Here is a 12,615-nt window from a genome sequence, read left to right on the forward strand (position 1 = left end):
CCTTAATTAAGTTACAGCCCCAGCATTTGCCTGATGTGAAAATGGGAAACCAAGGAAAACCATCTTCAGGCCTGCCGACAGTGGGGTTCGAACCCACTATCTCCCGAATACTGGCCGTGCTTAAGCGACTACCAAAGAAAGACAAGGGCCACAAAGGGCGTGAAAATGAAAGACTCCCTCGGCATCGAATGCTCTAATACTACCGTTGGGGTCGGAAAAGAACAAGAGTTGACCAAGGGAGGTCGTATAGGATATATGAAAGTGAGGAGCCTGCCACAAGTACTTGGAAGCAATGCCAGGACTCTGCTAAGGACCTCGTGGTCGCCAACGCATGCTCTGAAGTTAAAAAGCCCCTGGGGCCCCTTTTAGTCGCCTCTTACGACAGGCAATGGGTACCGTGGGTGCTACTCTACCACCCCCCACTCACAGGGGAATCTCAAAGCAGGAAAAGACCACATCGCAAGTGTTGAAATATTTAAATACTGGAGCACCTTGCTTCTGAGATCCATTGTAGAGCAGGCCAGAACTTTTTTTCATAAACTTAGAAAACTTTTGACAAGCCGTGACCTTTCCATTACACTACGGGCACGACTACTCCGGTGCTACGTATTCAGCATCCTACTATACGGCGCTGAGGCATTAACACTACATGTGCAAATGGCAAGCTTTTGAAATGTGTACGTACCGAAGGATGCTGAAGACACCTTGAACACCTAAAATGACCAATATAATGTAGAATTTTTGAACCGTATGGACAAAGAACCACAACAATCAAGAAGACCAAGGGTCAAGGTTTAATGTCCCCATAACCATCGTCAACAGCGTCATATGCCCTCATCCATACGAAAATGCGGAGGAACAATGAACTGAATCCAGGCTTCTGGAACGCAAACTAGTGACTAGAAATTGAATACCACCATCTTTTCTACCCTCCCGGCCAAATTTCTGATAGTGACAATTTTTCCATAAACACGACACCAAACGGCTAACCACAGAGAACTAACACCTTAACGATCATGGCCAACAGGCGGGCTTCTCCTATCACTAGCGTAAGTGGAGAAAACTAATCTGAAACCTTAAAAAACTAAGCGTTTTTCTATAGTTGATTCAAAGAAGTTACAAAAAAGAATAAGTCATTTCAGGGATAACTTATTTTATCCAAATTTCCATGCGTACTGTATATGCTCCTTGATACACTGAGCTATCCCTTTCGATAAATTTAGTACAGCTGTTTCAAAATTATATGTACAACCTGTAGGGGTGTGTAGAGGACCCTTAAACAATGAGAAAAGTCCTAATAAACATAGGTACAGAAACTAACCATTTCCGAGATATCATGTAATTACACTTGCAACCGTTACAATGTGCTGTTCATGTTCACACATTTTCGAACGAAAAGATGGTTAACATCCATTCATAAATGGACGTGCCAACATGTAAGGTAGCATGACAACCAAATGCTGCTACAAATACAAGACGCTGTTAGAACCTGGTACAGTATCTATACATAAAGCATGAACAACCTTGTAACGTTAACAGTGATGCTTTTACGACCCGTAATTATAGACATGATATGGGCGTTTGGGCTTATGCCCTATCAAGAAAACAAGGCGAAACTCTTAACGTTTCACAGAGAACTTTGCTCAGCGTCTTCAGAAGAAAATCTCGACTGTTTACGAGGAAGGGTTCAACAATAATGAGAGTTGGAATTTAAGAATATTTTATTAGAGAAGCACGGCCGACTTGATGCGTCGCTCTAGTTAGCTGAGGAGCGCAGCGAGGGATCCAGTCGGCCGTGAGAGAATTGTAGTGGTACGCTCGTTCGTCACCAGGTGACTCGCTGTATGCTGGCACAGCGCTCCAGGCGGGAGCTGGCGACAATATTAAGCTCCAAATGAGATGTTCTGTCACACCGTGCGTCCTTGAGAAGTATCAGAGAGGACATCAGGCGAATCAGGGACGAATGTGGTAGGAGAAAATAGAAACTGATAAAATAAAAGCAATGAAAGACACCAGGATAGAATAGAACAAAGCTGAAGAATGGAAAAAAATATTCTTAAATTCAAACCCTCATTACTGTAGAAGACTTCCTCGTGCACAGTCGAGATTTTCTTCTCAGCAAAGTTCTCTGTTTTCTCTACACGGCATAAGCCCAAAAGCCCGTATCATGTCTACAACCTTACAAAGTTTGCCAGTGTAATTACAGCATATCTCGGAAACTGTCAGTTTCTAGACGTACGTTTATTAACACTTTTTTTTTCTTGTGTCATTACCCTTTACACACACTTGCAGTTTATACCTATAATTTTGAAGCATACTGTATAACCCTGTGTTTTAATTCCCTGTATATTTTTTACCGCCAATGTGGTTTGGAAACTGACTCTCCTATATGCATCCTGTCCCGTAGTTACAATATAATGTGTACCATTTTTGAGAGAGGAAATCTCTTTTCAAGGAAGTGTCAATGTAGTGCAATTTTTCCTCTCTTAACCCTTCATCTCTTTTTCTTGTCTTCTTTTCCCCAGGCCACGGCCCCCGACCTTCCATGTTGGAACCTCCAGGCCCTGTTCCATCTCCGAAGTTTAACAACATGGACTACGGTTAGTAACATGCACATAAAACCTTTTCCATTATCCCTTTCTCCGTAAACCTTCGAGCCAAATATTCATTTTATCCTTGTCGTAACCCAACTTTTCACCAAATATTTGTTACATGCTCATACTGATCATTGTGTGCCTCTTCTCTGATTTTCTCAAAGGGCAACTTAATCACTTTTCTACATGCTAGGAAATGTGGAATGTGAAATATGTACTTGCTTTGGTAAGTTGTTGGATGTAGTTTTTATCACAAATCATTTCATCTCATTCACTCATCTGATGAGGTTGGCGTCAGGAAGGGTATCTGATCGTAAAAACTCGCTAGGAAGATACCTCTCACTTCACACCCGACTCCGTAGAGAAAAAGGGCAAGGGTTGGACATACACACCGAAGGTTTAGCTTGAAAAATTAGGACTCTCGGGTACCTGTAGGAATGAGTTTGCATCATTGTTAGCATTTTCCTTTCTCTCAGAGATTATTGCACTTAATCGTAACTCGAGACATCTTGGGTTTAATACCACCGGGGGGGAGGGGGGGGGGACGTCTTCTGCTCAACCAACCCAGTTCTATTAGAGCTGGAATTTGAGGCACTTACTTGATAAATTTTGGAGTTTCCAATCTGAGGCCTGCATAAGCTGGTTTAGACTATGTTCGACTTCAGCCGGTCAGTGAACATAATGCGACAGTTGTATTCGGTCAAACATTTCATACAGATCGTATACCGTCACTTACGAAGCAACAGCGGCAGCTAACAGAATATAGCCAGATGCAATGGTTCAATATGGCGTAACTAACGTGGACTAGTGCGTAGAAAAATGATGTTTTATGTTTATATTATTTACAAATTACTTCAGCAATTTCATTATAAGATATCATTTCCTCAGACTTCTGGACCATTCTTAAAGTTTTAGAATTTTGTTCTTACGTCGTATTGGTTCTTAAAGTGAGAATATAGATTGTCTAAAGGAATACGCCATTTCTAACTCGTTACTCTAAAATTAGCGATTTAAATAATGAATTCTTGTATTCTCACTGTGTTAACAAAAATATAATAGCCTACATTATACTAAATGAATGACTAGTGTGCAATAATGTGTAATAATTGAAACAAAATAATTGTACCACTCATAATAGGGATTAAAATACGGAAAACACAATACAATGCGACTATGTTGTTGCTTTTGGTGGTGGTCATACGAGTTTAGGCAAACGAAGGAATTGCCAGAAAATACATGTCTGACACAGGCAAACAAACAGAATCAGCCGGATTTTTCAAACTGTGTTACAGAATAAAATATTGCTTTACAGAAAAAATACTGCTTTACAGAAACATTTGGTGGTTTTCCGATAGTGTCGGGCGTCAGACTATTTCTTTTATCCTCTATGGTCTTCATACTCAATCATGGAGAGTCCAAATCTGCCCTCCATTACTCACGAATGTAGTTCAAGAAGCCTGACCTGTGGTTCATCTTCCGCAGCAATCCGTAGTAATGTTGTATTATCCCCGGGGCGTGCCATGTCGGCAGGCAAGTGAGTGTGGCGGCACCTCTTGGCCTTCTAATAGCCTGCTAAGTAGAATAATTAATGCTCCCAGGCCAAGCTCCTTGACCGGTCAGTTGGAAGCCTACAGCCACCCCGAGCAGACTTACTGCCGAGCCACAAGTGGCTACAAACCGCCCGCCCTTTCTCACCTGCAAAGTTACATCCTCACTTTCTACCCTCTCAGACACACAGCTGAGAAGTTGGTATATTTACTAACGTATAATTGTGTTTTTCAATAGGCTTCAATTACGTTCATTATAAGCTAGCAGCTTCACGATTCTTCCCATTTATTCAGGATTCTCCTGTTTTTAGACTGGTTATCCCAGAGTCCCGAATCTCAGCTGGGTTACTAAATGCCCCTATATATTTGATGTAACTGCGTTTTATAAGAAATCGTAATTCGAGTTTGGAAAATTGAGAGAGACGAATAGACTATAGAGAAGCATTTAAAAAGTCATGAAATACAAACAGTGCATACTTCAGTCAAGTTGTCTATATAAATACTCAGGGCAAGAATTTACGCCTCCGCCAGTAAGAACGGTTTTTGAAAATATCCAAAGCCACAATGAGGAATCGATGCACTTCAATCTCCCGGTTTCGGTTCCGGGAGGTCAGTTCTTTCTGAGAAAGCGTAGCGAAATCACGCGTTAGCCCGATTTAAGTGAAGTCATTTTGTGTAAAATATTGCTAACTACTAAACACACCTTTAAAGAGTTGTAACACTGTCACGCTATAGTAACTGTTAGCCGAAATTACATACACACATAAAGTGCAAAAAAAAATACATTGTCGAGGCATACGGCAGTTTTTTATAAGTGGAATTTCAGGAAACGACAATTAGACAAAAGAGCAGGTCGTGTCGATTTCAAAAAGGTGCCACTTACCAGTGCCGAACAGAACAGACTTTATGTAGGGAGAGGAAGAAACGTAAGCACAAAGAGGCTTCTTCTTCTTCTTCTTCTTCTCGGTGTGTCTATCAGTTACAGAGGTTGCCGATGAGCATGGCAAGACACCCTTTATCTGTATCTGACCTAAAAAGTCTCTGTGAATTCGAATTGAACGTTGGTCTCAAGATCTTCAGCCAAGAAATTCTTCTTCTTTCAGGTCTTTCATTTCTTTCTATCTTCTAATGGAGTATGAATAGCAGTAAAGCATGTCTTCGCCTGTTCTTCACGGTATGTCCTAAATACTCCAATTTACGAGATTTTACTGTCAAAAAATTTACTTCTGTTTTCCACAAACTAAAAACATATCCGTGTTAATATGACGAGAAGAAACGTAGCCTATGCACATGAGCAAAGCTTGCGTCAGCTTTCTCTGACTTCCTGAACATCCACTGATGATATCTTTCTGATCCGATTAATGGCACCACCGTTTATGTAAATCCCAAATACCAGCGTTGGTAAAACTACCTTAATAAATTCATTACAATTACAACATAGTAGCATAAATTACCAGTATACAAAATCATGAAGTGCGTTGTTATGAATGTGGCAAAAATAGGACAAGCAATCTTCATCACAAAGTGTGCCTCAGATTGCTTAAAGTAGTTCACATACATTAAAAGGATTCTCACAGACATACACCACAGAAACTCATTGTAACGTAAATGTAAAAAATTGCAAACTACAACATAATCATGCAGCTTTGTCCATGGCTAAATGGTTAGCGTGCTGGCCTTTGGTCACAGGGGTCCCGGGTTCGATTCCCGGCAGGGTCGGGAATTTTAACCTTAATTGGTTAATTTCGCTGGCACAGGGGCTGGGTGTACGTGTCATCTTCATCATCATTTCATCCTCATCACGACGCGCAGGTCGCCTACGGGAGTCACATCGAAAGACCTGCATCTGGCGAGCCGAACTTGTCCTCGGACACTCCCGGCACTAAAAGCCATACGCCATTTCATTTCATTTCATCATGCAGCTTTGAATTATATCAGGAGAGAATTCGTTCGTTATAAACTGACATGACGGTTAACGGGCATAAATGTGATGGAATATCTAATGGAGAAATGCTGTAAATCACAAACTTGAAAATCTCGTTATCAAATTAGCTATCGAATAGACATTGTGATGGATCTCCAGCCAGTTGTGTGCTGTTGTTAGAAGAAGGCTATCACTATTTTTTGTTTCGGTTCGGTTCCTTCTCCTTCAGCCAACAATTAGCTGTTGACTTGGCAACCAGTTGGCGCGATTGCTGAGATTACACGCTTTTCGTCATGGCCTCCTCTTTCGAATAAACACACGATTCTGTGTAACGCTTAATTTGGCTACAGTTGTTAAACGTGAATAATATGAAACAAATCTCTCTCTTCTTTGATCTGACATAAAAGCAAATTGCAGTAGCATGCTTCGGTCACAGTTAAACATTTTTTCTTAGAATTGTTACAAATGGCCGTTAAATAAGTGGATTTTTAAAATTTAGAATGCGTAAAGAGTTTATTTTTACTCCATCTTATTTATTGATTAATTTTCCCATTTAAGTAACGTTTAATAATTATTGTTGCCTCGATTATCTTCAGGCAGTAAAATCATGAATATGTAGAGCAAATAAGCCACGCTCCCTTGCGTTGACAAACACCCTTCAGAGAACTTTCCGCTTCTCTTTGTTTCAGTTTCGACGAATTCAGTGGTTTATCTTTACACCATGGAGGAAATCGGTCACGATTTTGGCATATGACGTATTTAAAAACTAAAATATGCAAGGTTACTTGATACGGCAACGTGTCCTTACTGTAACTGACCTCCAACGTTTGCACAAATACTGACTGGAGCTTTCGAGAAGACAAAATTTGTTCCCGACATTCCCATTGCAACATTAATTTAAAATTAAGAAAAAAATTCAAAATTCACATTATTTTGTTGTCAGATTTCTTTTAATGCTATTCTTTTCTATTAATAATTTGGGGATGTTAGGTGACATAATGTTTATAATCTGCTGCTGCGTTTCGATCTTGCGTCCTCAGGATCGTCTTCAGAACTATAACAAATAATGTATTCACAATTGTCACAACGACGACCGGTGGAAATGTGACCCAGAGCGTGTAAAGGCCAGCCAGCCCTAGGACGTTCCAAACCAAGATCCAAAACAGAGGTTACTGGAGGCGTGTGACCAGAGAAGACTGTGTGGTAAAAGATGATGAATAAGAAGAAGAGTGTGTTTTATTTTTTGTTCCGCGTGTGTACTGTGCGTGTGCCCACCAAAGGATAAATAATAAATCAATGAAGTGGGAAAAGCGTGGATGAGACGGCTGAGAAAATGATTTTAATCCACTTAATAACAGAAATAAGTTACCTGAAGCTGGGTGCAATCTGTTTTAAGCCCTCGAGTTAACCTTATCTAGGTTTCAGAGCTGTCAATCGATCCTGAAACAAGCAAGAAGCAGCTATGCTAACCACTAGACCATTGCGACGCAAACTGACTGTACATAAACTGCTGCAATAGGAAGTGGTAATGGAAGAATAAGGTTTGAACTTTTAAAATTATATAAATATATAAATTTCGGCAGTCATTTTTCTAATCACATTACGTGACCTCAAAAATAACACGCATTTTCTCAACCTTATTACCACTTTCTCCCAGCTGCCATGCAGAACGATTGCTAACAATCTAATAATGTTATTAAAAGGAAAACTTTTTGAACTCACCTCTCAATTATATATTTTAAAAAATACAATCATCGCATTCAAAGAGAACAAAACTTTCCTTTAAATTACTCATTTTGACGTAAAAAAAATTAGAAACTTCTATTATATATTCTCACGCCTATAAATACAATTTATTGTTATTATTCTTTGAACTAAAAGAAGTACTTTTTCACATAACTTCCGTTTGATGAAAGGGAAAAAAAGGAAAGGGAGAATCATTGTCTATGTAACTTTATTTATCTCATTAATTACGTAACCAACTAAAACAACTGTCCAGCGAAACGAACGAACGGGCGTGAGTCTTCGCGTGTTCACAGAACACCATATGGATTGCATGTTAAAAGAGTCTTCGTTTTTTTTTCCTCCCCACTTCCAACCCTTCCTAGCCCCATAGTCCTCTCTCTTTTTTTTAATTCCACGTGATAAGAATCTGAGGTTTCTACGAAATGAGTCGACACGGTTTATTATTCGTACGTAATTTAATGGGCAATGCAGGCGATATTAGACCTTATTGGACTCTGGTTGGTATTATTGATGTTATTACCAAATATTAACGTGTGTATGTGTGTATGAGCGTATGGAAATCGATAGAATAGAATTTCTTTCTTTTAATGCACGCCAGTTTCTAGAGCAGATTAATATAGGGCGTGGTAAATTGACAAAGAGGAATATCCGTAATGTTAAATAATGTACAAAAGTGTGTCAAACATAGCTCTAAGATAAGGGTTACCATACAGAAATAAGGGAAAAATACAGAGAGATTTAAAGAAATTAAATATAGCGATTTACGTCTGAAGACAGAGAGAGAGAATGGCAATTAATTGTTCTTCACTTTAAGATTATGATTCCATCTGGTGCATTAATATTATACTTGAAATAACATTGTACAGGAGAATAACTCGATAAGTCTGTGAACTAACTGACTAGTATACCAGTTCCTTAATTCGGCAAGAAATGTGTTAAAACGCTGTAAATTAAAGTAATATAGCAGAAAGGTATTTAGTGTGCATCGATGTTATAAACATTGAAATCAAATGACAAGAAAGAGAGACGACATTCACTCTTATAGAAAAGATCATTGAATTACTTCATTCTTGGTTCGAATGGAACCGTCTTCGGCGACTCACTGGTCTTTTCCTGGAGCAATAAAAAGCCGTACACCATCCGAAATAGTAAAGCTTATCCAGAAATCAACGTTGTAGTATTTATTATGTGTACACGTGAGTGAGTGCGTGAGTATCAATAATAAAAGAAACCACTTTTTCCCTTTGCGAAAATCAAATGGTCATAAATACGTCTCTCTGTCATGGGCATCCATCAGCGGTTCTACTTTCAGATAGCAACAAGCCATAAGACATAGCCTGCACGGTTGCTAGGTAACACTGTCTGGCCGTCCATCCATACTTTACATCACTGCCTGCACGGTTGCTAGGTAACACTGTCTGGCCATCCATCCATCCATACTTTACATCACTGCCTGCACGGTTGCTAGGTAACACTGTCTGGCCATCCATCCATACTTTACATCACTGCCTGCACGGTTGCTAGGTAACACTGTCTGGCCATCCATCCATACTTTACATCACTGCCTGCACGGTTGCTACGGTTACACTTCTGTCACACATTTATGTCAAAATGGGGACCGTCTCATGGCAACATAAGAGCTGGCCGTTCATGGATACCATGGAGTGTGACATGATTTTATGAGAGTTGCGTGGTCATTTAGCGGACCCCTTCCTGAGATCGGATCCGGACGAAACATCTGGTCGCATACTGGGTGGGAGTAATGAATCACTGTGTGAATTGAGGGTGACTCCTCTGGGACTAATTAAAATGTGTATATATACATGGGTCAGGAAATGCGAATTTTCCGAGGTAACAGATTCTGTCGTGAACTAGCCATCGTGTATTGATGTACTCGGTCATTACCTTACAGGAGGTGTTCAAAATGCCCACCTCATGCCAACTGAAGGCTTGTGCTCGTCGTTGTGCAGATTTTCGAACGCGCTCGAATATGTCCAGTGTTGTACATACTGTCTGAAAGGACCTCACAATTCTGCCACGAACACTACTTCACCCCATGTCTTGCCAATCATGTTTGTCAATTATTACTTCTCTATCTCCAATATTCTGTGAAGTATTGCCTCGTCAAATGTTAGTGGACTTTTGGATAAGCCTGTATATTAAGAGGATGCCAAGGTTCCGGAATAATCAATTAATCGAAATTTGTTTTACATTATCACACTGAGACATTCAATGCTGCCAAATTAACAAGTCACAAAGTTCATAGTTAAGAGTGCATGTAATTAAAGTAACTCGGTTGGTTTGTTTTTGTTGGATTTTTTTTTTAATTCGTACAGAAATTCGCTTTCATATCTATATCAGTACTGTCAACTCTCACACAGCGAACTAACGTATTTTGTTATTTATATTATTTGCAGTGCCTTGTCAATAATTTCTACTTGTACTGGTTATGTTTATTAGTATAGTGCATGTTGGGGTCAATGATTTATAAATTAATTAAAGAATGAGGTAGCAACACAGACAGCAGTAGTAACAATGAAGTGTCTGAATATCCAAAATATATTAAAACAGCGTTTCTCAATCATTTTTGTAAGCTTTAGTTGCCTTGTGAAATTGAATAAAAACGTATTAAGATTGAAGCTTTCACGGCCTGTAATTGCAGACACGGTAACAGGCTTTCGGGCTTTCGCCGTGTCAGAAAAAGAGGTGAAATTCTTTACGTTTCGCAGAGAATTGTGCTCCGCTTATTTTACCCTGTTTTCTGACCTGGCAAAAGCCCCAGATGTCTCAATAAAAACATGTATTATCAACAGTTAAATAGTCTACATTAAAGCTATTTTTGTCTTCATTTCTTTGAATTGCATTAATTCGTGGCGATATGCTAAAATCTTCTTCCTGATACGTTTCTGCTTATGGAGGTCGTTCACAGAGCCTATTCCAATCTTCTCTTTTTTCCCCACAGTCTATCGTTCATCATTGCCTTCCACTGTAGTCCTCTCCGATTTACGCCATACTCCACCTGATCCCTCCATCCTGTTCGTGGTCTTCCAGATTCTGTCCATTCCAGAGCTCTTTTGGTAATATTTCTTGTCCCATTCTTTTGACGTGCCGAATTATTTCACCCTATTTCTCTCAACAATTTCTTTTAGAGGGTTGATTTGTAGCGTGTTTCGAATTGTTTCATTTCTTATCTTGTCCTTTCTCGTTTTACCCAAGATGCCTTGCAGAAAACGCATCTCCGTCGTTTTTTTTTTTTCAACATTCCGATCCATAGGTCAATATTGGCAAATAATATGATTTATACATCATAATTTTTGCTTTGGTAGGTAGTTTCCACCTAGTTATATCTGATACATAGTTTACTTTCTAGGTATTTAAAAGCATCTACTTCTTTAAGAATGTTTCCATTAAACCTAATATCCTTCATTTTTCTGTTTTCTCTACTGATTTTCACTACCTCACTTATCGTTAAACTTACTTTCATGCCTGCTTCTTCAACTGCCCTCTCCAGGTATTTAGTTGTTCTTCCAATTTTTGTAATATGCTAAAATCCTACGTCTAAAACACGTTGCAGAAAGTACATGTACTAAATACTCTGACATCGCAACCAGAGCACGTCAACAGTTGAACCGTCGTATCGTAGCAGTCACCGCTGGGTGTTCGGAAAAAACAATTTCTAATTTTTTTGTTTTCAATCGCACACGCCAATTTATAAGACACAAAAGATTGAGAAATGTTGTCCCGTACTTGTCTCTGTGTTTCCATCTTGTTCTTGCTAAGGTGAGGTGATACTTTCCTTTTAGAGTGTAACACTAACCTCACGTGTGATGGCGTTGTCCGCGCAGGAAAGGACACGGGAATTCCAACATTCGCACGAACTGATGCGGACAACATGACTGAAGAAAGGATAGCTCACATCTTAAGCGAAGCAAGCCAGATGATGAAGACACAGGTGGAGGACACTCATAGCAACGACAGCAAATCCCCCAACCAATCACAGGTAAGATTCATTCCGTAACCATTTACCAAACAGTTTGTAATTTTCTTGATTTAAGGGGACAGTCTGGAGATAAAAACCGATATTTTAGTCATATTGGCAAAAATAAATTATGGCTGAAATGGAAAGGATTGTGTTTCTTCTTTTTTTTTTGTGACGAAGTTATTCCGTTGAATTCAAACAATGTATCACTTTAATAGTGCTTTGTTTTCATTTTCCCGCTAATTATAATTTTAATATTATTTCCATTTTATTCCATAATATTCTGCCAAATGTAACAAAATTTGTAAGCTATATATACCACAGCTATATTAGGAAACCTGTGTATGGAATTTTTAATTGCAGAATTTTCTCAAGTAGTAGGGATCATTATATCCTAAATTTTAGAACATTAAAAATTACACAAATTTTAGTACAATATATCTCCTTATATAAATTATATACAGAAAAATCAATACACAGTGCTTTTTAAAGAAGTATTATCTACGTAATTCCAAATTTTCATTAACATCTCAATTAAATTTTACAAAAAATGAAATTAAAAATTTAAAAATTCATTTTTTGTGGAAAACTATTAATTATATATGAAATACGTGTTCGTGATATCCATACTTTTATTTAGGTGGCATTTCCGCAAAGTTCTGCGAAAATCCAAGCATTATGTAAAAATGTCAGTGTATCTCCAGACTGTCCCCTTAAGTAGAGTGTTCATTGTATGTCTAAATCTCGTCTTTATTAATCTTCAGTGTTCGAATTAAAGTCTGGATGAGGTAGGAAATACACTCTTTTCTCATTTTCCTAACAGTA

General features: G+C 38.8%; 1 protein-coding gene across 9 annotated transcripts in view; it reads left to right on the forward strand.

Annotated features, from left to right (window-relative positions):
* LOC136886379 (homeobox protein cut) overlaps window positions 1-12,615 on the forward strand; it is a 473,229-nt gene that overhangs the window by 437,853 nt on the left and 22,761 nt on the right. For 6 of the 9 annotated variants that reach the window (XM_067159126.2, XM_067159128.2, XM_067159132.2 and 3 more), the window contains 2 exons: window positions 2,526-2,600; window positions 11,657-11,811. In XM_067159126.2, coding sequence (XP_067015227.2) covers window positions 2,526-2,600; window positions 11,657-11,811 — 230 coding nt within the window. The remainder of the gene's footprint in view (window positions 1-2,525; window positions 2,601-11,656; window positions 11,812-12,615) is intronic. The other 3 variants (XM_067159131.2, XM_067159134.2, XM_067159135.2) reach the window with 1 other exon arrangement.

The sequence above is a fragment of the Anabrus simplex genome, chromosome X (genome assembly GCF_040414725.1).
Source record: "Anabrus simplex isolate iqAnaSimp1 chromosome X, ASM4041472v1, whole genome shotgun sequence".
Taxonomy (NCBI): domain Eukaryota; kingdom Metazoa; phylum Arthropoda; class Insecta; order Orthoptera; family Tettigoniidae; genus Anabrus; species Anabrus simplex.